We start from the raw sequence: 22,094 nt of genomic DNA on the forward strand, positions 1-22,094 counted from the left end.
ATAAATTCCTTTTCCTCTCTTGAAAGTTTTCATGCACAATTTACTGGTTACATCAATATTAGCTATGACATATTCACCACTAGTCGTTAATATGTTACGACCGTACAGGAATGTATAATATATGTATAGTAAAAAAATTCAGTCAAAAATTATTTTAAGTACGTGCGCAAATAATGGTGTTAATACTAAAATTGGATACTTTCAATTGCTGGACGATATCATAATTAAAACCGATTGTTTATGATTTTCCATAAATATCTGAAGTACGGCTTCTGTGTTTTTCTTTATTTGCTTACTGCATTGCACTTTTAATTGGAAACTTCTCCTGGCTGGAATCATGCCTTCCGTGGGTACAATGCTTACACCTTCACTGTGGGACAAAACTGTTTCAAATGGCTGCGCGACGCTACACAAGCTGGAAATCGTTACGGTTGCTTCAGTTCTGAAGGGTGGTGTCAAGTTTACAACTCCCGGTGTCACTGTAAAATCATTTTCAGAAATTTCTCTCCCATTTCCATCTACTATTGTCCTGAAATATTTTAGGTGATGTATCGTAATCATCCGATTACATATGATCTTCAAAATAAAAGCTGCTGCTGCAAATATTAATATTTCCTCACTCTGATAGCATGTAACTATTGCATCCAGCAGTGAATACACTACTGCTATCACTGCAGATAGAATTAAACGTCTGTGTGTCATCAGCGTTGTCGTTCAACACTGTCAACGTGTCATCCGCGTTAACTTCCATCGTCAACATCACTTGATGCTGATAGACACCACGACAGAGATCACCAAGATGTTGCTGGAATGTTTTAGACAATGTCAGAAAGGAGACATTTTTTGAATACCGAGTGCTAACCCCCCCCTCTCTTACACGGCAAAACAGAATTATCATTTGAAAATCCAAAATAAATTGAAATATAGGTATATATTGGCATACATAATAGATGTTCGGATCTTCTAATAGGTATAAGGCAAAAATTCCTTACAACTGTGTCTTTGATGAGGCCCAAATCTTGTATCAATGCCTCTCCTGGAAATACTCTGCACAATGGATAAACAATATTTTTAAATATATCGTCATCTTGTCCTCTGAATTTACCGGATTCTTTCAATTTTTTATACAGCCTGCAACAAGTAATACCGCCATAGTGAGTTCGAGTTTCAATGAAAAAATTGGTAGCCAGCTTTGCAGAGGTGGATTACATACAACTTCACTTGCCTATTGTTATGTAGTGTACGTAACTACTAGAAGCAAATTGATTTAAATAATATACTAATATTAAATCAGTCAGCCCCGAAACATCGAACTTGAACAAAACTTTTAGAGTCAATTGGGTTGGGTCATTTACCTTCGAATACGCCATCTTGTTGGTTCATCTCCGTGTGTAATAGACAGCGTTCCAATTATTTGAGATATGTCTGCACGCCGTATTAAAGCGAGGTCTTCTCGTCTTGGATGAAACTCTAATTTTATCCACTGAACCTCGCCCGGCCCTAGTAACAACTCCGAAGGAGTCACGTGCCAGCTGGATATCATTTCCGGGTACAAAGCTGAAATAGTATGGTAGAATAAAAAAAGGGGTATTATATTTAATCGGAATTTAAAGATACACGACCTCTGAAACTGACCTTTTGGTATCAGCTTGATAACGGCATACGAACATAAATTTCCCGTATTTTGCAGTTTGATTTTTGCACTTAAATTCCCAACTGTATTCATATAACCAAGGGAAAGCCACATCAGCCCGCCGGTGTCTTTAAATGCTTCTGAAATTTCAACTTTCCCAACACCACCGTAGCCATACAAAAATATCTGAAATTATATTGCGTTTAGCAATAATTGGTCCCATTGAATTTTAACAATAAAATGCAGATTTAATACAGACTGTTTTTCGTTGTGAAGATTCTTCCTGTTCTTTTCCACTACTGTAATGGGAGAATATTATTTTTCCAGCACATGCTCCGGGATTACTTGGGCTAAATTGAACAGATATTACTTTGCTTGTCATGCGCTGCAAAGCTAATACCATATTTGTCCCAACTGTGTGACGATCCTTGAGAAACTGGAGTGAAAATTACAATTTTTGTGATTAAAACTTGTGTTTCTCCATGGGAAGACACAGTATATCCTGTGCGAACCTCAATCTCTGTACCTTATGCAGGTGGGATACTTACTTTGAAACTTTTGTTGTTATCAACAATACTGACTTGAAGTCTGAGTTTATTATCACTCTTGTTCAAAACTGTAAACTCCTTGATATCCGACTTTCCGGTTTTAATACTGCTCCATACCAGTGCTGCATGCGTCGACTGAAGTGGAATTACATCCCCTGAGACCGTCGAAGTTGACCCCGCGCTGTAGGGTGAATGCCGTCCACAATTACCAGAGCTATGGATAGAGAATGACACGAAAAATTGTACAACATGAACGTCTCAATCTGTAATAATATTACTGTTTATTGATCATATCTACTACCGGTTAGATTCTGAACTTTGTGGCGATGTAGGAGATTTCGATTTTCTTTCTTCAGATAGTGGTGTCGTACAGCGCTGCATGTTGTTTGGAGATAGTTGCTCACAAAGGTGGCTACTATTCCCCGTTACTGGATAGTAATATTCGTTGCCACCTGCGATTACTTTGACGAACACTTGTCTGCTGCGTATGAAGTAAGTTAGGTATATGTTCGATAGAAAATGTTAATTCATTATATCGATTAAATTATTACCTTTCGCTGGACTCGATCATCCGGGATTTATGAGTAACGAGGATAACGCCCTTTTCACCAGCTTGAAGGCACAGGGTGTTTGGTTTGATCGAAAAATCACCTGCACAACTGGTCGACTTGTCATTTTCAACAAGTGAGGCGGATAACGTGACTGCAAAGACTCCTGAGTTCACAAGACCTATTGATTTGCTATCTCTTTTTGGAACAACTATAGGTAATTGCGTATCAACCAAGTCTATTTTAGATACACCAATAGAACCAGTCAGTGATATTTCTCTCAACATTAAGCCCTTGCTATCATCTGTACGAAGCTGAACGAAAAGCTTTCCTGTTGCATGACAGAGATCCTTTTGTACTGTAACAAATGAAAATGAATCTGAAATCCTACTTCGACGCATATGTCTTTCTGAGAATAAAGTACAAGCTTGAAATAAATGGAATTTGAAATGGATTAGACTGCTGCTACAGCGTTGATGATTTATTCTTACCATTGAATGAGGATAAAGGAATTCCATTGAACTGAATGTTGACAGTGGATTGTTGGTGAGGTTTAAGAGTCAAGTTATACTTGATCTCATTTCCGTCGAGACTACACGCAGTTTCATCAGCAGAACAATCAATACTGAATACTTGCGGTTGGTCAGGATGCTGAAAATTTCAAGAAATAATAAATACGCAGTTTAACTTGGTAATGTGATAACTTTAAATACTGTTCCGCAGTTGATTGATGTGCACTTAATAGCTCACCTTGGCAATAATTAATCTTACGGGAAGTTCGGCATTGTTTTTATTTTCTAATGTGACGGGGAATGTTTTGCTGCATTTTTCAGCTACGATTTGAAAATCAATTTTATTTTCTCCATTATGAATCACGAGATCAATCTGTGGAAAGATGTAATTATAAAAGGAAATCTGCTGCATGTATAACTGAGTGGAAGCAGAAGTATCGCCTGACGCACCTGAGGTTCCTCGGGTACAAAACACATGACATGTTTGATTACTTTCTTGGATCGCGTAACCACATCCGATACAGCTATGTTGATCACCACTATCACAGGTTCCCTCATTTGACGAACGGTCACACCAATCTAGAAGATAGATATCTACGTGTAGATACAAATTCTAAACAAAGACATTAGCATTAGCATTTCATAATCTAGAAGTTATCGCTGTGTGAATTGTCCAAACCTTGACAAGCTTTGCATCGTTGGGTGCTACCAATACAGTATCTTGCGGAATTTTCAATACTATGTTTTCCTTGCTTCCTGGTATTTGATGTAATTTTAGAGTACAGGTCATCCATCGGTCAGTACCATTCGATAATTCAATTTCAGCTTCTTTTGGTACGCCAACAATGCAGCTGCATAATTCATTGGTATTCTTGGCTGTTACATCATCCCCTGCAAAGATAAGTGCACTATGCAACAATGTTCAAACTTCTGTAATAACTGACGCAAGTAAAATCACTCCAATCTCACCCTGTGATTTTGTTTTTGCAATCTGATTATACTGAGAAATGTTGTAACTGGATTCCGGATCTGCATTACATTCAAGAGATGACGTCTTTGCAGTGCGCAAAGTTTTTTCAAAGGACCTGTTAAAACTTGAAATCAATTCTGGGGTTGCTGTCTTATTATTTTCACTCTTAATGCCTTTCAAGAAACCCGCAGAACTCCGTAGTGGCGCCAATGTAATTTTTTGAAATGTCATTGAATTGTGAAGCTTATCTTGTCCTTTCTTGGGAGTCTGAGAAAAATCCTGATCATCATACAAGTGTTTTCCAGATATATCTGGGTTTTGCTTGGAATTTTGACAATTTAGATTAGGCTTGTGAGCATCTATTGAGTCATCCAAGCAAGATAACAAATTACGAGTGGCATTAGAATGGTAAACGCAAGGCTTATTCGTGTCTTTCGGTTCATCGAAAGTCTTCTCCAATTTTGCACTACTCGTTTTTTTCCGGCCGCCAGTGCACTTTTCCGCAAAATTGTAAGTTTCACTTATGTTGTGACTTTCTATCGCACCTAATCCCACATTCAGAGACATCCTAGTTAATTTTGATTTGTGTGTCAGAGATTCTTGTGCAGTTTTACTATCCAGTGACAATTTAGGAGAATCTAATAGGAACTTAGGCCCTTTCATTTTTGTGTCTCTTTCAGGTTTTTCATTTACAGACATTGCCGATGAATTGAATGGTAAACTGTGAGGGGGGCAAGTAAAAGTATCCCTGTTTTTGCTTGTTGACTCATTGAGTAGCTGAGACGGAGGAAGATTTTTTCTTCTTTTGGCTTCAATAAGTGCGTCCACCAAACGGCGTGGAGAACCATTCTCAACATCAGAAAGCGCTTGTGCAATACTACTCAAACTCATCAAACTGTGTTGGTTCGTACAATTCACAGATTCCATAGCTTCCTTATTCACTTCTCTCAGACTTGAATCTGTAATTTGCAATAGATGAGAGTATTAATGGTTGAGACTGAGATCAAGACCCTGGTGACACGTTGCTACCATTTAGTATTGGCAATCGCGTGTGATTTAATGATGAATATAAATTCCAAACGCTGAATGCCTCTCTGAATCCTTACCTGCTGTCATTGCTGTTTTCTCCACTAATGGCACTAGAGGTCGATGCTTTATTGGACTCTTAATTGTTTCACCAAAGCTGGGTCTTGATACCGAATCAGTTTCCTGGAGTTGCCCAATAGTACCACATTTACGCTGAAAAAATTCACCAACTGAAACTCTCCGGCCAGTAGAAGATCTAAAAATAAAATGTTCAAAACCAAAATATAATCCTAATAGATAAAAATAAAACTAATCATTAACATAAAAAGGTGATGAAAAAATTAATATTGAGCTCTACTAAAAAACGCTTAAAACTCACGTTGAAGACAAATCAAAATTTCCAACGACTCCCGAAAAACAAGATAACTCTAATCTTTCCTTTTCACCGCTGTTTAAAATATTCGTTGGCATAGCGTAGGGATAGTTTTGATTCCATGACAATTCATCTGCTGCCATTCGACTTTCAACTCTCGAGCCAGATTGGAAATCTTCATCTCCAAACTGAGCAATAAGTTCCGCAGCAGCGGATGTATCAAAACTAATTTCATCTCTGCTCTTTGGTGAGGTAGATGATCCAATGCTCTTATCAAAACTATTCTTCAGCACTGAGGAACGTGCGGATATTTCATTTGGCTTGAAAATTATCTAAACAAATTTCAGGTCAAGATAAAAGATTGGATTGAAAACTCTACCCACAAAATCGCTTCAGATCCTCGTACCTGATTAGCTTCTGGCTTTTCTTCAAGTGTATCACTGTTATTAAGTAAACTCTGTTGCCCTGAGTCCATTAAAGTGGAGGGAGTATTATCTTTTGTTAGGTTTTGAATATTCCCATCATTTTCTTTATCCCAGTCTGCACATAAATTAGTTTTATCAGTTCTGTAAATCTCTGTTGGAATAAATGATGCTATACGATATAATATTTACCTGATGTTAAAGTGGCTTCTCTCGGTGCACTACATCGTTGGAGTAACTTTCGAGCGAGTTGTCGTTCAATTTCTATTGTATTGGAAATGCTGGAATTCTTTTTTTCTTCCATAACACCGCTATCATCGAGCACTGTGATATTACATATTCTTTAAGCAATATAAACTTTGCTGTACCAATCTTTATTAGTAAACGAGAATCAATCATTGTTTTCACTTTGGGAATGAAATAACCTCCATCCATTTTACATGGTACTGATTGCAAAAAAAAAAAAAAACCAAGAAACTTACAGGATGATATGTTATCGAGGATTCCCAGTGATGAGTTTATGGTACTTTGTTTTGCGTCAGTATCGTTCAGAATAGAATACTTGATTTTGTTATCATCCTGTGCTGCTTGGCGTACTCCCCAAGTTGTTAAGCTGCAAATCAATTGAACATGTGAGACAAGTATCAGGAATATTTCCAGTTCGGGATGACAGAGAGAAACGCAGATGAGAGAAAATGGGAACAAAAAATAGGCGTTGGAGGCATTTGAATAAAAATTTTGGAAGACTAAACGATGCATGGGGTCCGTAAGATTCTTTGCTCCACCCTACAACACTTTTACTAGTTACGTTTGGTACTTGGAAATTAAAAAGAAAAGAAAAATCATTCATAACGTACTTGGGCCGTCTTTCAACAGTGGACGAGGCTTGGGGTGGCGGGCTGCCGAAAATCGTAACGTCAATTAAATTCGTCTCCGTACCGTTATTGGAATTCCCCCTGAACTCCATAATCCGAAAATCTTATTGGAAGCGCACAAAACGTCGGTTAAATTGAATAAAGACACAAATGACTTTCACCATAACCTTGAATCGACAGATGGACGTGTTTGACGATCAGAGCCGTTTCAAATTTGAAAATATTTACGGGAGGCCATCGTTAAACGTGGATAAAATATTCTTTCTAGACGACGCACACAACGTTGACTGAAGATATGTTGAAAACTAAGCACTCTCTGGCTGAATTTTCATGGACGGCATAATTGCTCATGAAAATGCATTGACGCGCGTCATTTCTCCGTTGCGTCGGTATCACTGAACACTATACTCACAATCAGCGATTTTTGTCGCAGACAGCCGACTGCGTATCGCTACCGCGGCATTTTGCCGTCAGGTCAAAATAATGGTGGCGTTCTTTAGTGGAGCTTGATTAGGAGACCGGCTAAAAAGCGCTATCAGCTACATCTTATAAGTTATTTGTGAGCGATATGGTCTCTCTCTTATGATTGATAATTGTGTTGTTTTGAAGGAACCGTTCTGTTGATTGTCTGCTAATACAGTTGAAAAAATTGTTTCAAAGAAACTTTTCTCTCGAACGAATTACGTACTGTTCAACTAGCGCACTTCCAAGGGGACCCTCAAACATGCTAATAATGGATTTTAATGGGACTCAGGTATGTTATAGATGTATTTGTCCTATTTACAAGGCTGACGGGAATTTATGCACCAAGGCATGGTTTCCAAAAAAATCGAGGGTAATGTTTCACCCGGTGTTTTTACTATTTTATTTATCGTTCACATATCCAATCTTACTAAATATCAATAACAAACATTGCATTAGAAAGTTGCTGGGCAAAAAATTTCTATACGACGTACGATTCTTGGTAAGATTTTGTAGTTTTAAAACGAGCTTTTATTACCAACTATTCAGCCCTTAATCAAAATACCAGTTATTTCGCAATTTTTCGCTACCTGCGTTTATTGTTACTGACTCTTCCCTTTCACGTCGGTGGCACGGAAACTTCGGGAAAACCCCAACGGAATTTTAGATCGCCAATCATTCGCAGCCTGTCTTTAACAGAGTGTACATGAAATAATGCAAATAATACGAGAAGCCATATTGGTTAAATTTAAAAATAAAAAAGTGTAAGATAGAGGAAGCTGCTGCTCTAATGATAAAAGAAGAACCATTACAACCAAATTCGTCAGAATTCGAGAATATATTGAACACAGAAGAGAGAAGACAAAAAAATCATCATCAACGAGAGGACCTGATCGGCATTGATGAGTTAGACGAATTACAAGAATATTCTAAGGTAAGTTGAGATTCTATGAGTACGAGTTTTCATTTTGTGCGATCTTCTTAAGGTATACAGTAATGTATCTTGTAGTGTGAGAATGTAGCGGGAGATGAAGAGGAATACATTCCTGAAGAATTTGCACCAGAGCCTAAAGATTACGTTCCATTGTCAGCAAAGTTTAAAAAAAAGAGGAGCATGCCCTCATTTGAAACAAATGTTACAAATTTATCAATAGAGAGATAATGTAAAAAAAGGAGGAACCCACTTTGACAAATGGAAAACTATTGACAGTAAAACATATGAACGATTTCTGAGAGCACGAGAAAACTCTGAACAAGTAAATAATTTGATAAAAACCAAATAATACATTAAAGAATAGTGTAGAGTATTCTTATTATTCAAATAACGGAATCACACATGTCTGATATGCTACGATTAATTAATTTTATTCTTATTAGGTGACAACACAATTTTTACAACCGTGGGTGATGAAAGCTGCGCTCCCATTTTTATCGGATTCCTTCCATTTCACTGCTAGCTCGACTTGGATTCAGTGATTCAAAAAACATCATGGATCAGACAACGCGCTATCAAAAAATAATCACAAAATAAATACTAGCTACGATTGTTGCATATATATATAATATAAAATAACTGAAATTACTACCATACATTGTATAGCAATCTTTTGCCCGCAACTTCTAATGCAATGTTTGTTATTGATATTTAGTAATATTGCATACATGAACAAGAAAAAAAATAGTATATACCTTGCGTGAAACTTTACCATCGATTTTCTCGGAAATTAAACCTTGGTGCATAAATTCCCGTCAGCCTGGTACTTAGGGCAAATACCTCTACAAAATACCCGAGTCCCATCAAAATCCATTATTAGCATGTTAGAGGGTCCCCTTGCTGGTGTGCAGACGTTTGATTTGGCATGACGTCACGATGAACTGTGTCTATGACGTTGTAAACTATAAACTGAAATAATATGGTTACTCGATTCTAAAATTAATGCTCTAGCACATCACAGTGTATTCCAAAACTAGTATAGTAACAACAGCATTTTAACTTATAGTCAGTAGGTCTCAACAAAGTAGGAAGAACCGAGACATTAACAGAGATGAAAGTGTATTACTTTATTTCAGATTTATTCGCATGCCAAAGGATCATTCGTACTTTTCCAACTGTTGGGTCTAAATGTGAAAATTCATAGATTGATTTACCGAGTACCGTACCACTTTTCTGAATTGTTGCATTTTTAATCCAGGTTCCACTTATACCAGTAGCCTCAAACCAAGATATACCAGAGTTAGTGTCACTTGTTTCATGTTTGCTGATTTTTAAAAAGCTGCTAGATAGATACTTCTGGAATTGTATTTGTTACTATTTCACAAAAATGATAAATACCACAAATGCAGCACCACGCATTTGATTACGAAATTTAATTTGAGACACAAATGATCGATCTCTCTTCCAAAGCTGTCAACATGAAGGTGCGTATTGAATTCGCGTCTTCGTTACTCTTGAGAAATGATAAATTTTTGTTGTTTTTCAGAGAAGAGCACATAAGACTAGGCGCCAACTTCAGGCAGAAAAAGAGAAAACTGCCAAACAACTTGTAGAAAAAGCAAATGCTCTAATAGATCCTCTTGCCACTCTAGAATGTTTTCACAAATACAAATCCAAAGACGGAGTTTTAATTGAGGTCACATGTCAGAGGGTTACAGATTTGTCAAAACAGACTGTATCTTGGATTCTCGATCTCATGGAACGCAACATGAAGCAAATGTACGAGCAGTCCGCGTGGGGTTGGGATCTCGTGGCTAAACAGACTGAATTACTAGAACCAGCTGCTTGGTATTTAGTGGCATCTGCTGACGACATACCAATCGGTTTTTCGCACTTCAGATTTGATATAGACTATGGTGTAGAAGTTCTGTACTGGTAAATTAATAGATGTAATTGTTAAATTTGTAAGTAATCGCAATAGAATATCCACGGTGAAGGAAAAGTTGTAAATGATGAATTCATACTAAAGCCTCTAGTCTAGTGATACATTGACATCGAATTGCATTCACTTGTCAAATGTTATTCATCATTTAAACTCTGACACCTGCGTAGTCTACATATCTTACTTTTTGTTCCGGACTGTATATTTAATACTATTTTATTTTGAACTGTAATCTTTCATTTTTTCTGCTCTGTGTAGTTATGAAATACAGCTTGAGCCATCATCCAGGCGCAGAGGATTAGGCCGTTTTATGATGCAAGCATTGGAATCAATGGCCTTTCAAACCCAAATGCAAAAAGTTGTTATGACTGTCTTCAAACACAATCCCGCAGCAATATCGTTTTCTCATTCACTTGGGTATTCAAATTGTATTATTATTATTATTCAAACTTTACAAAACTATGTTTCAGTTGAACAAACTTTGACCATCACAATAGTATTGCATAACATAAGACCCATCGTCATTTCAGGTACCGGCTTGACAGTACGAACCCTTATACCACAGAAAAGGTACATTACATCATTCTTAGCAAACAAAATTTGGGCATCGTCAACCCTAAGGTAGACGAAACTCATTCCATCAAATAACAATGCATGAAAACTAAGATTGTGCCCGATGAAATAAGATCGGCAGTATTTCGTGTGGACACAAATTAATTATTGGGGATTTCAAAGATGGTCCAACACTAGTGAAGGTCAGCGGAGCTTCACTTATTGTCCAATCTCCCATGTCTCCGAGGAACTTTCTTAAATCAACTTCTCCATCGTCTAATACTTTAGTCCGATGTACGAAAGACTTATCACCCCAGCAGAGATCCAACGCTTGCCTATGCAGGACCAGTCCCATACCTTTGCCAGCCCCTTCGGGAACTGGGAAAACTCTCAAACTGGCTATGTCTATATCGGCAGGAAAATCAAAACGTAATGGCGACAACTCTGGATGTAGTTCGGTTGATATCGAATCTGAAGGATGGAAAGCCATAATCGGATGTAGCAATCCTTGAGTAGCTAGGTAAGCACCCAGTGACAGTAAACCTGCCGGATGGTTTGAGGCTGGTGATCCTCTAGAACAAGGCATGGCAGTTCGTTTTTCCAAGACCAGATTGAATATATGATTCGTCAAGAGATTGTCCGTTACCGGCTGGCTTAAGCCTCGATTGTCATCTTGCATGAGTCGTCGATCTTGCATAATCTGTAATATGATATTACAATATAGATGAATCTATAACCACATAATAAGATGCAGGTCACTCTGTAACATACGACTAGATTTATATGAACGAATAAAAATAAAAATTTTTTAAATATGATTCTGAGTCTGCCATTCACGATCTTATTTGATCCGATTGTGTTTAATCAAACTTTACTAGCCATAGAGACCTCATGACTATAATTAAATCAGCATTTTTTTTTAAAAAATTGTATAGATCACTTTTACTTTACCTCAATCTGACCTGTTCCCATTGAAGCAACACCCAGCGGCTGTGCTGTAGCTACTGTCAGTCTCATTCGTTCATCTTCAATATACACAGCTGTAGGCAGTGGATAATAATTTCCCTGTGTTGGTAGCTTAGGAAATCTCTGGCGTCTCACCATCTGTGAAATAGTTCATATTTGAATTCAGGATTTCAACATATGTCAGATTCTAATGTGTATAAGACTTATAAAATAAACTGACACACGATGTGCGAAATATTAGTATTAGAATGCTAAATTAAGTTATAATAATAATAATAATAATAAAAAAAAAACGTGCCTACGAATAGAAATTTCTGCGCATCAATATCTGAAATGCGTAAACTGAAACTGGTAGAGCAATAATTACATTAAGGCCGTTCAAGTCTGTGAAGAATTGGTCCCTGGATACAATGCCTGTGTTCAGTCTCATAGCAATTTCAAAGTTTTGTGTATCTGAAATGTCTACTTCGTTGTGTATGTGTAGACCAAGTCCATCGCTGTCAGGTGAATTGAATAATGTACAGGTATGAAAGAGGTGAGGTAATTGTAGATAAACCCTTGATAGCAAAGGTCCTTCCACGACATGAACAACCGTATCATGTGGTACAGGAATCACATCAGGGTCCGGTTTGTTGGGCAAGAAAAGATATGCCCCACTTCTGTCTCCAAAGGGCTTCGTCCCATATTTTACAAACTCAAGATGGATCGGAACTGTATTATTGCCGACGCGCATTGCTTTCAAAAGTCCTGACTCGGTAAATGATGCCACAACTTCTGACCGCTGCTGAATAGAGAATTCCCGTTTCTGTGGAATAGCTTGGAGATGAGCAAATCCTGGGACAGCTGACGGTGGGGCTGGAGCATTGTATAAGGTAACATTAGCGATGTGAACTCGTCTGAAATAGAAAATGAAACCAATAACTTTGATTGTTCATTGATGTATTTTTTTGTCCAAATAGCAGTAATAATATTTTGACGAAATAATTTTACGATTGGTTCACTTACGGCGCTAAAGACGTACTGGGAAGAACATGAATTAAGTATGTGCTAAGGCCCAGACCAGGTACAGTAACTTCAAAAGAAAGTTCGAATTTTGCAGAAGATAAACTTCCTACTTCTACCCAAATTGGAGATATTTGACACAGAACTGGATGACCGATTCTATCAGTCACTTTTACATACGGCGTCGATACAAGCAGTGTCTGAATTTTAGTCCTTTGCCTTGATAGTGGATTATACAATATCACCCTCCGTGATAATGTTTCTGCTTCGAAAGTGAGCACACGTTTATTTCCAGGATTTGTGTAATCCAATCTTTAGGAGAACATTTGGGTTTGAAAAAAAATGATTATTATAATATAATTGTAATCGAATAGATAAGCTTTTCTTTGAAACTTGGAAAAGTATGAAAATTTAATGCTAAATATAGATGACACGATATTGAAATACTGTACCTGGCTTCATCCAGAGTGAAGTATGCAATTTTAGGATCAATAGCAAAATCCTGCTGACTTTTTAATAGATGCATAACTGAGTGCTGCAAAACATGCTCACTGTCTTTCAAGGCAGTTATCATTTTTTCAGCATAATCAATGACTACGTGGTCTCTAGATGTTCCTGCTATGCCATCATGGTGCTGGAACAGAGAGTGTGATCTTCTAGCGCGTTGCAGTCTGTCAAAGAGACTTTTCTCTGCTAATTGATCACCGCCGCGAACCCAACCTATCGCAGCAAGGATCTCTGAACTCCGCAGTGAGCCTAGTAGTACACGATCTAATCTCTTATGGAATGGCCTGAAAATATGATCATTTTACAATGCTTGTCGTTGCTTCTGAATCTATTTACTAGTTCTGACCAACGCTGTACATGTTTTTTGTATTTGCCTGGATGAAAATAATATTACTTTGAACCAGTAATGTTTTAGTACTAGTTTGGTAAACTAATTACCTTGAAGTATAGTAACCACTCCAGTAGTGGTCATCCCTATCCGAATATGTAAAGAAGTCTCCAGACAAGGTTGGGAAGTTCTCTATTGTCTGTTCGTCCCGAACAGCGTCAAAATAATCACTAAGTGTTCCAAACTGGATTTTAACATTGAGTTCTGAATGTGAGTTCATGTAGTCAAAGAGTCTCTGGTAATTGTTGTACTGAGCATCCCATTCGGTGCGATGATTGTACCGAAAATCATCACCCAATGGTATCAGTAACGCATTAGTTTTATACAGCTGCGCCTTCTTACGATATTGATCCAACAAGAGCATGGATCTCTCTGCAACATTATTACTGCTAATAACTTGGGGTGGTACTTTCCAAGGGCAGGTAAGACCGTAACTTGGAAGTCGCTTGAAATCAAATTGGCAGCAAACTTTTGGATCAGGACCACAAGTATGCGGTACATCATAGCTATAGAACGGCATCATATGTGTAAACATCTCAGAAGATCCGTCGTTGTCCCAGAGTTGCCTCCATCGAAATTCCAGTAGTTTATCTCTGGCTAATCGTTTTTTGACAGAGTAGTGTACCCTTTGAATTAATAGATTGTCCATTCCTGAGCCCTTCAATAAGTAAGGCATAGTAGGCGACAGACCAAATGGATCGATCGACCAACTTGATTTGGGAACAAAGTCTAAATTATTTTTCAACCATTGGTGACCTTCGGTCAACTGGGTTAGCTGAGCCAACCAATGGGCGCTGGATTCATCGGGCATGACCCAACCGCCAGCAACAATTTCCAACTGCCCGTCATGAACCAACTGTCTGAACATATCCTGAGTCTCCTTGTTCTGTTCGTCCCACCAAAGTTGGAGGAACGATACCTCGGCCCATATGAATTTGCGTCTTTTATCCTCAGCAAGCTTTGAAACCAAATTATTAAGTATGTCTCGAGTTTCAGTCTGATAGTATTTCTCAAACGTCTTCAACCAGCCAGGATCGTTGTGGGAATGAGGCACAACGAACACCTTCAACTTTCTTGTCGGATGCCACTGTTTCTCATCATAGTCTATTGTCCAGCCTTGTTTCCAAACACCGCCGTTGGGGTTGTCAAACTCTAGTTTCTTATATATTTCCAACATTTGAACGTCGACTTGCGGTACTTGCTCTGGCAAAAAGCTGCACTGCTTCTTTTTGGTGTTGATCAGGTGATCCATATGAAACGGTTTCGGTGTTGATCTGACTAGATTGTTCACATAATTATTTGAATTCACCACATCTCTAGTTTGAGCAGCGATCTGAATAGCATTCATGGCTTCATGATGTTGAATAAAATCTTTTTCCAGCTTCGACAGTCGATCTTCAAAATGCAGCCACTGGCTCTGCGGAAACACAAATCAAAAACAAACCTCTGTGAAATGAAAATAAATTTGCCCATATGGTATTGCTCGATAACTTACATCTTTAAGTGGAAGCTTAGATCCACGATCATTTGGATACAGCGCCAAATCCATCATGAGATAAAGCATAACACATCCTGCCAACACCAGCCCCGTTCCAAAGACGGCCAAAGTCTTTCTAACCCGCATTACATTCACTGCTACCCGAATATTTTATATCTAATAATATATAGTAAAATTGATTCATTCGGTTCTTTTACCGGTGTTTATGATTGCCATATTGTTAGGACAGACCGTGGCACAGACTGATCAAACAAGCTTGTTAAATTTAACCTAACCTACGACTAGTGGAATATCGTCTACTTGGATACTGCGGCGAGGGTCGCAATTCGTGAAGTAACAAGGGTCATCGAATTATGATACGACGCGTGCTTTATCTGACAGGAATGCTTTCACATGTAAATCCCGAGGCGATTTGAATACGGTATTACGTCTAGTCTTGAATTGTTATCAAACGAGGCTTCAAATCAAGACGAAAAAAGATGCGTCTGTAATCAATGCAGTGGTGATTATAGCTACAACCGGGATTGTAAACTACATTGGTCGGTCATGGTAGGAAACTTCTGTATCGCAATTCATATCAGCGTCGTTTTCAGCAGTCTCTACTGCTTTAGTCAATGAGCTTCCCCCTGACATGTTAGCTGTGGGCTAGTCTACAAATGTCTTTGCGCAGTGTCGCGAAATTTTCATAGATTTATTCGTGAAACAATGTGACGTTGTGCTAAAATGGTGAAAATCAACAACGACGAAAGGAGTTGGAATTTGTGATAACTTCTCATCCAGCTTCAATCACTTCGCGAGCTTTGCGTAACTTGATCTCCTACTCTTCACTAATTTTCGGATGGATTTTTGACATTCAAACTCAACCACTGTACAACTACAACTAGTACGATTTTTATTGAAAACAAAAAAAAAAATTCTAGTTATTTAATTATGAAATGACCATTCTTGCATTTGTAAATGTGACTTACTGATAGTGAGATTAAATAGTTTACTCCCGCGAGTGAAATATGCCCAGCGATCCATCTACCGCATCGGGAGGGAAGTCCAGTGGTAAAACGAAGAGAATTTCAATTCCTCGTGTACAAAGTAGCACAGATACAGAACTGCAATCTCAGCAGAGTCAAGCTGGCTCAACTCCTCTGCAGCCAACAGCCCTGCATTATGTCAGCTTTCGTTCCGATCCTGATGATGGAGGTGTCCCGCAGTTTTTACGCTCGAGATTACACGAGGCGTTTCAGCAAATAGAAAAAGAGTTCGAGATGTTATACACAGAAAATGTTGGCCGTAAGTAGATCTTGATCTATTCCGGTTACGCGACACTGATTACAGCACTGCGGATTGTTGTGAAAAAAGTACTTATATCATTAAATTTGAAATTTCAGTTCAAGAGAAGGTAGATGCATTAAATGAAAGATTAGAAAGAGAATGTTATGGTTCCGGAGAGCGCAGTTTACCTCCTGGGGATCTAACGGATTATCCGGACACAAAAAATCTTTCCAAACAAAAATGTAAGCATCCCATTAAGATTGAAAAAAAATATCGCGACCTGTTAATCACTCGACTTAGTGTATGTTAACATCACGGTATGCGTTGCAGCGATGGGTGGTGGCTCTGCCCAGAAGGTGAAGACTTCGCACAAGCTGAAGGCTCAAACCAGCAAGATTGTTTCCAGCTTTAAGAATCCCACCATGTCTTGTACCATGCAGAGGGAATACGTGGGGCACAGAGACGGGATCTGGGAAGTAACGGTGGGACGATTAGGTCAGCCAATAATAGCAACAGCTTCCACGGATCATACGGCTCGTGTCTGGGCCATCGACAGTGGTCGTTGTCTCTTGCAATATACAGGTCATAACGGATCGGTTAACTCCGTTAGATTTCATCCGAGCAGAGACCTGGCATTAACTGCAAGTGGAGATTGCTCTGCACATGTTTGGCAAGCTGCGGTAAATTGGGACCAAGCAAAAAAGCTGCCCTCTTCGGAGGAAATTGCAGGCATGGTTTCAGACAGGACGACAACAGGCGTTGGGTCTATAGATGAACAGGAAGAACTGCCCACTCTGAGGACACCTGTCAGGGAACTATTGGGTCACTCAGGTGTTGTCATAGCCGCAGATTGGCTACCAGGGGCAGAGCAGCTAGTCACAGCATCTTGGGATAGAACTGCTAACCTGTATGATACGGAAACAGGCGAAGTCATTCATACTCTGTGTGGGCATGACCAGGAGCTGACTCATGTTTCAACCCATCATGTTCATAGGCTGTGCGTTACGTCCAGCAAAGACAGCACTTTTCGACTATGGGACTTCAGGGAACCAATACATTCAGTGTCGGTCTTCCAGGGGCATACGGAGTACGTTTTTTATACATCAATTTCAATTTCTGGTTGCTCATTTCTGGAATATACTTAATTATATACTTTGTTTCCTTTTTGATGAACTTTCATTATTTTTGTTGGATATTTTCCCACAGAACAGTAACATCTGCAGTATTTACCAGAGAAGATAAGATAGTATCAAGCTCGGACGACCGGAGTGTTAAGGTCTGGGAGCTGCGTAATATTCGTAGCCCATTAGCAACAATCCGCGCAGACAGTGCTGCTAACAGATTGGCCGTTTCGAGCAGTGGTGTAGTAGCTATACCGCATGACAACAGACAGATCAGACTCTTTGACCTCAGTGGGCAAAGGCTGGCCAGGCTTCCAAGAACGAGCAGACAGGTATATGGCGATGAAATATTTCATAATACGTACATATCATATTACGTCACTTGTCAATTTTCCAATGGAGGTTTCTTACGGTTAATAATTGGTATAAATCGTTGGGTTGCACTGTCTTTTAATCGGTGTCATTTATTTCACTAGGGTCACAGGCGAATGGTTTGTTCCGTTGCTTGGGCAGAGGATGGAGGTATCTGCAATTTATTTTCGTGTGGTTTTGACAGGCTGGTATTGGGCTGGAGCATACTTCCAGTTAAAGACGTTTAGTAAGGATTTTAGCTCACGTTTATTGGACCATGGCATTTATCGCCGTAGAGTTGGCAGTATTGGTAAAAGCTCGATGTATCCATGTAATATTGGCAGTAACATATCCGTACGCTAGTATCCCACCAGCCAGCCCAACCAATGATCCGCTTCTCCCACTTTCGCAAACCACTGCAATAAGTCTCTAATTATTTTATTGTATCATATTATTATGTGATGTTATCAATCATATCCTGTAGTGAATAAAGAACTAAATACCTCAAGAAGAAGAACACTTGCAACGTGTTTTTAATAACACATAATAATGAAATGTATTTTCTCTCAAATCACCTGAATAAGCCGTTAGGAGACATAGTACAGTGTATCCATGTATCAGAGCATAGTGAGGATCTGGAGAAATGTGTCCCCAGACCATATCGAGCAATCCAATTAGTTTTGCGCAACCCCCCACAGTCAAAGCCTTTCCTAAATCAAGAGCACTATATTTGATAGGTCTGTTCCCTGAAATTAACCACCGTAATTCAGTAACGCCGATTACTGCGCAGAAAAATGCACCAAGTGAGAGTGTTGTATGTAGCAACAATATATAAAAGCTTCTTTCTCCTTCATATGCATCCTTGTCATCTCTGTGCAGTGGCAAAACAGTTGCTAATGGCTCCTTAGAGCCGCCCGAAGACCAGATTCTAAATGACTCTCCAAGGACGAGGAAGACTATTAGTTTCCAATAGGACTTGAAACCACTATTATACAGTAAATGTCTGTATGCGGACTTGTTCAATAAAACTAGGTCAATCAGAACAATTACTGGATCATACTCTATGTATTTATCTGCTATACTGCCACATTTCTCCTGAAATAAGAAATGATTAAACAATTGGATATCAGATAATTAATTAGACATCATTAGGTAGTTTTCCAATGGGAAAAAGGAAGATGAAAACACTTACACATTTTGAAACCTTCAGGACACTTGGACTGTACCTTCGATACAATTCATCCACTTCTGCCCCACATTTTATGCAAGTATACATACCGGAATCATGAAAAATTTAAACGCCGATCTACATACACATGCAGGTCTGCCTGTAATGATATACGACAAACATCTTATAATTGCTTACTTGAAAGACCTTCAAATGGTTAATAAGTGTATATGAATTGTGATAAGAATTAATGTACACACAAGTAAAACACGTTCCCTCGATCATGCTAAGAGATCATGCTATTAGAATCTGTATCTGACCAACGACATAAACGCATTTGATATAACGTTTTTTTTTTTAAGAGATAGGCGTCACAGTTTCTGGAGTTAATTACTAAATTTGCCAGGGCATAGATCGCTTTGAGCGTAATCTGTCGTAACACATCTTTTGGCTGCCTTAGAGACTCATGGATAGTTTGTTCATGTAACATTTTCATGACCCTGAATTCAGCTACACATTTCTGATGTGCATAACAATGATCATTAGAAATATCCTTGCCGGATGAGTGAACACCAGAAGAAGAATGTGGATAGGTGAAAGTTGGTTCTAGGAGTAATATCGAGGCCCTCAAGGCCCTCAGATAAAAAAAATCCGTTATGTGCGGCCATTTTGAATGGTAGTAATGGTGGGGAACTTGAAAAATATTTCTCTACTGCCTCGAGGACCACAGATAACTGTACATCAATTAGTCCCAAATATACGATCGAGCAAGTAACACGTTACACAGCCATGGCCTCTAAGATGACCTTAACATTGCCAACTGGGCAAGTTATGCCAGCTTTGGGATTTGGAACTTGGCAAGTATGTATAGTAGCTCCCATAAATTATTTATGTGTTAGATCTTGTATAATATCTACCTACATAAATGTGAATAATTACAAGCGTCACATGTTATACATTTTGAGTCGATTATGATTGGATACAGCAAAGAAGGACTGCACATACAAAGAATATTTATTTTGTTTAACACGGATTTTGAATAAAATTTTGAATAATCGTACAGGCGACAGATGCTGAGCTAGAGGCTGCACTAAATACAGCTTTGGAAGCAGGCTATAGGCACATAGATACAGCACCAGTATATGAAAATGAACATGTAATTGGTAAGGTACTTCACAAGTGGCTTAGCTCTGGAAAACTGAAGAGGGAAGAACTGTTTGTTGTATCCAAGGTAAAAACAACTATTATTTACATGTAAATAGAAATTGTACACAGAGTTGTATCAACGAGAAACCAAAATCTCGACCTTGTGTTCTGTAATCAAAAACTTGTACCGTAAGCCAATGTTTAAACACTTAAAGGTTCCCCCTGTCGGAAATCGACCTTCAGGAGTAGAGAAATGGATTAAAAGATCTCTGAAAGATTTGCAATTGGACTACTTGGATCTTTACTTGATACACACACCGTTTAGTCTGGAGGAAGTAAACGAAGATTTACATCCAGTAGACAAGAATGGCGAAATTAAACTTGACAAAAGCACAGATCATTTGAAAATATGGTTAGAAATGGAGAAACAAGTTGAGGCTGGTCGCGCAAAAGCAATCGGTCTTTCAAATTTCAATATAAAGCAGATAACGAAAGTAATGTCAGCATCAAAATTACCAATCTCTAACTTGCAGATAGAACTGCATGTTTACTTCCAACAAAAAGAATTGGTAAGATTCTAGTTGAAACTAATGCTCGAGGGTACCTGCATTGAACTATATATCATAATTATTTTCGTAGGTTGATTTCTGCAAAAAAAATGGAATCACAGTGACGGCATATTCCCCGCTGGGATCGAGAGGATTGGTCAAACTAATGGGCAAGGTAGATTCTCTGCCCGATCTGTTATCGAACCCGGTAGTTGTAAAAATAGGGGAACGAAGAACAAAGACACCGGCTCAGATTTTGCTTAGATACACACTTCAGAGAGGAATAGCTGCTATTCCAAAGAGTACCAACCCAGACAGGCTCAGAAAAAATATTGATTTATTTGATTGGGAACTTGCGCCTGAAGATATGAACGAACTAAACGCATTGGATCAGGGAGCATCGGCCCGGGTTTGCGACTTCGGGTTTTTTAAGGGTATTGAAAAACACCCAGAGTTTCCATTTTAAACATGTAAAGCTCATTTAAGGGCTATAACACATCTATGCACTTTAAATTGTAGGTTTATTCACGTATGAATATTGAATTCACTGTGATGGTAAAGGATATTGAAATAAAACACTAAATTTGTCAAAAGCTTGACTTGTCTTTTAAGTATAAATACTTTCGCGGGATAAAACATGTGTACAAAATTACACACGTATTCAATTAAGAGGTTATATTATTTTTGTGTGTACGAAGAATATTTTAGAATTTCTTGGGTTCATTGTCAGACACTGGAATTTAGAATAAGATGATACTACCTTAGTTGTTTTCTGTGAGGATAACTCTTAGATCAAGGCTTGTAGGCATTTACTATTTGTGGATGCTTGAACACAATTAAGGCTGCTGTAAATAGGGCACTACACCGGGCATAAGATTTCTAACCTAACTTAACTTTGCAGCAATTAATGATTGTCTCGAATAAGATTTCACCTATCAATGGAAGATAATTATGTTCGCGTGATCGTTATACAGCATGCGAATTCGTACAAAACAATTGAATAATTTATCGCGTATTACAATTGTAACATTTGTGCACGTCGCGACTTTTCAGCACGGCACGGTTCAACATCGGTATTATGGTATGATCGGTATTACCTCTCGAAATTTCAAGATGGCATTCTCACAAAAGATTAGGTCGATATGTTACGTCGCAGGATCGATTCGAGCACTATTCAAAATCGCGAAGATTCTCATCAATCGATTCCTCTCAAAAAATTATATGGTGCAACCTGGTGCACCAAATAATTGATTCTAGCACTTTTCAGGATCGAGAAAATTTTGGACAATCAGATATTTGCGTTGACAAGGAAGAAAAAAAGTTACAGATTCAAAAT

At 38.5% G+C, this 22,094-nt stretch overlaps 6 protein-coding genes across 13 annotated transcripts; 3 read left to right on the forward strand and 3 right to left on the reverse strand.

Moving 5' to 3' along the window:
- Positions 1-23: 23 nt before the first annotated feature.
- LOC124180580 lies at positions 24-7,298 on the reverse strand. 5 transcript variants are annotated; one of them, XM_046566279.1, is made up of 20 exons: positions 6,890-7,298; positions 6,515-6,645; positions 6,225-6,356; positions 6,017-6,150; positions 5,617-5,942; positions 5,318-5,493; positions 4,211-5,170; positions 3,921-4,132; positions 3,692-3,820; positions 3,480-3,614; positions 3,221-3,380; positions 2,733-3,087; positions 2,483-2,659; positions 2,182-2,395; positions 1,893-2,069; positions 1,636-1,819; positions 1,356-1,557; positions 993-1,131; positions 621-805; positions 24-529 (listed from the first exon to the last, which is right to left on the reverse strand). In XM_046566279.1, the coding sequence occupies exons 1-20, from the start codon at positions 6,997-6,999 to the stop codon at positions 202-204; spliced, it is 4,566 nt and encodes a 1,521-aa protein (XP_046422235.1). In that variant the 5' UTR covers positions 7,000-7,298; the 3' UTR covers positions 24-201. The 5 variants fall into 5 exon arrangements, with proteins under 5 accessions (XP_046422235.1, XP_046422234.1, XP_046422236.1 ...); XM_046566278.1 differs by having other exon boundaries at positions 2,483-2,662; positions 6,890-7,297; XM_046566282.1 differs by having other exon boundaries at positions 293-479; positions 2,483-2,662.
- A 2,117-nt stretch (positions 7,299-9,415) lies between these two features.
- On the reverse strand, positions 9,416-15,632 carry LOC124180581 (alpha-mannosidase 2). The gene is made up of 7 exons (XM_046566283.1): positions 15,156-15,632; positions 13,711-15,077; positions 13,218-13,556; positions 12,769-13,077; positions 12,131-12,659; positions 11,749-11,901; positions 9,416-11,497 (listed from the first exon to the last, which is right to left on the reverse strand). Exons 1-7 carry the CDS (start codon positions 15,282-15,284, stop codon positions 10,907-10,909), a joined length of 3,417 nt encoding a protein of 1,138 aa, XP_046422239.1. The 5' UTR covers positions 15,285-15,632; the 3' UTR covers positions 9,416-10,906.
- LOC124180605 (N-alpha-acetyltransferase 40) lies at positions 9,646-11,219 on the forward strand. 3 transcript variants are annotated; one of them, XR_006870291.1, is made up of 5 exons: positions 9,646-9,787; positions 9,850-10,238; positions 10,504-10,662; positions 10,776-11,000; positions 11,086-11,219. XR_006870291.1 is itself a non-coding variant. In XM_046566334.1 (4 exons), exons 1-4 carry the CDS (start codon positions 9,752-9,754, stop codon positions 10,891-10,893), a joined length of 702 nt encoding a protein of 233 aa, XP_046422290.1. In that variant the 5' UTR covers positions 9,646-9,751; the 3' UTR covers positions 10,894-11,219. The 3 variants fall into 3 exon arrangements, 2 of the variants coding, with proteins under 2 accessions (XP_046422290.1, XP_046422289.1); XM_046566334.1 differs by having other exon boundaries at positions 10,776-11,219; XM_046566333.1 differs by having other exon boundaries at positions 10,504-11,219.
- A 169-nt stretch (positions 15,633-15,801) lies between the features above and the next one.
- Positions 15,802-18,407, forward strand: LOC124180594 (WD repeat-containing protein 37). The gene is made up of 5 exons (XM_046566314.1): positions 15,802-16,442; positions 16,541-16,666; positions 16,755-17,511; positions 17,631-17,877; positions 18,022-18,407. The coding sequence occupies exons 1-5, from the start codon at positions 16,166-16,168 to the stop codon at positions 18,142-18,144; spliced, it is 1,530 nt and encodes a 509-aa protein (XP_046422270.1). The 5' UTR covers positions 15,802-16,165; the 3' UTR covers positions 18,145-18,407.
- Positions 17,976-21,849, reverse strand: LOC124180607 (protein ARV1). Of its 2 annotated transcripts, none has more exons than XM_046566337.1 (4): positions 21,519-21,849; positions 19,089-19,224; positions 18,472-18,991; positions 17,976-18,312 (listed from the first exon to the last, which is right to left on the reverse strand). In XM_046566337.1, the coding sequence occupies exons 2-4, from the start codon at positions 19,170-19,172 to the stop codon at positions 18,164-18,166; spliced, it is 753 nt and encodes a 250-aa protein (XP_046422293.1). In that variant the 5' UTR covers positions 19,173-19,224; positions 21,519-21,849; the 3' UTR covers positions 17,976-18,163. The 2 variants fall into 2 exon arrangements, with proteins under 2 accessions (XP_046422293.1, XP_046422294.1); XM_046566338.1 differs by lacking the exon at positions 21,519-21,849 and adding an exon at positions 19,325-19,433.
- Positions 19,707-21,351, forward strand: LOC124180601 (aldo-keto reductase family 1 member A1). Its single transcript, XM_046566326.1, has 4 exons — positions 19,707-19,925; positions 20,128-20,295; positions 20,426-20,779; positions 20,850-21,351. The coding sequence occupies exons 1-4, from the start codon at positions 19,854-19,856 to the stop codon at positions 21,222-21,224; spliced, it is 969 nt and encodes a 322-aa protein (XP_046422282.1). The 5' UTR covers positions 19,707-19,853; the 3' UTR covers positions 21,225-21,351.
- Positions 21,850-22,094: the final 245 nt, after the last annotated feature.

This window comes from Neodiprion fabricii, chromosome 4, assembly GCF_021155785.1.
Source record: "Neodiprion fabricii isolate iyNeoFabr1 chromosome 4, iyNeoFabr1.1, whole genome shotgun sequence".
Lineage (NCBI taxonomy): Eukaryota > Metazoa > Arthropoda > Insecta > Hymenoptera > Diprionidae > Neodiprion > Neodiprion fabricii.

Coding starts and splice junctions, on each gene's coding strand:
- LOC124180580 (XM_046566278.1), bottom strand. CDS start 6,999: ATGGAGTTCAGGGGGAATTCCAATAACGGTACGGAGACGAATTTAATT. Junction 5,171..5,317: donor GAAAACAGCAATGACAGCAG/GTAAGGATTCAG, acceptor TGCAAATTACAG/ATTCAAGTCTGAGAGAAGTG. Junction 1,820..1,892: donor AATCTTCACAACGAAAAACA/GTCTGTATTAAA, acceptor ATATAATTTCAG/ATATTTTTGTATGGCTACGG.
- LOC124180605 (XM_046566333.1), top strand. CDS start 9,752: ATGATCGATCTCTCTTCCAAAGCTGTCAACATGAAG. Junction 9,788..9,849: donor CCAAAGCTGTCAACATGAAG/GTGCGTATTGAA, acceptor GTTGTTTTTCAG/AGAAGAGCACATAAGACTAG. Junction 10,239..10,503: donor GGTGTAGAAGTTCTGTACTG/GTAAATTAATAG, acceptor TGCTCTGTGTAG/TTATGAAATACAGCTTGAGC.
- LOC124180581 (XM_046566283.1), bottom strand. CDS start 15,284: ATGCGGGTTAGAAAGACTTTGGCCGTCTTTGGAACGGGGCTGGTGTTG. Junction 13,557..13,710: donor AGTGGTTACTATACTTCAAG/GTAATTAGTTTA, acceptor TCATATTTTCAG/GCCATTCCATAAGAGATTAG. Junction 11,902..12,130: donor CAGACTTGAACGGCCTTAAT/GTAATTATTGCT, acceptor ACTATTTCACAG/ATGGTGAGACGCCAGAGATT.
- LOC124180594 (XM_046566314.1), top strand. CDS start 16,166: ATGCCCAGCGATCCATCTACCGCATCGGGAGGGAAGTCCAGTGGTAAA. Junction 16,443..16,540: donor ATACACAGAAAATGTTGGCC/GTAAGTAGATCT, acceptor TTGAAATTTCAG/TTCAAGAGAAGGTAGATGCA. Junction 17,512..17,630: donor GTCTTCCAGGGGCATACGGA/GTACGTTTTTTA, acceptor ATTTTCCCACAG/AACAGTAACATCTGCAGTAT.
- LOC124180607 (XM_046566337.1), bottom strand. CDS start 19,172: ATGTATACTTGCATAAAATGTGGGGCAGAAGTGGATGAATTGTATCGA. Junction 18,992..19,088: donor TCCTGAAGGTTTCAAAATGT/GTAAGTGTTTTC, acceptor TTCTTATTTCAG/GAGAAATGTGGCAGTATAGC. Junction 18,313..18,471: donor TCTCCTAACGGCTTATTCAG/GTGATTTGAGAG, acceptor GACTTATTGCAG/TGGTTTGCGAAAGTGGGAGA.
- LOC124180601 (XM_046566326.1), top strand. CDS start 19,854: ATGGCCTCTAAGATGACCTTAACATTGCCAACTGGGCAAGTTATGCCA. Junction 19,926..20,127: donor TGGGATTTGGAACTTGGCAA/GTATGTATAGTA, acceptor ATAATCGTACAG/GCGACAGATGCTGAGCTAGA. Junction 20,780..20,849: donor ACTTCCAACAAAAAGAATTG/GTAAGATTCTAG, acceptor TTATTTTCGTAG/GTTGATTTCTGCAAAAAAAA.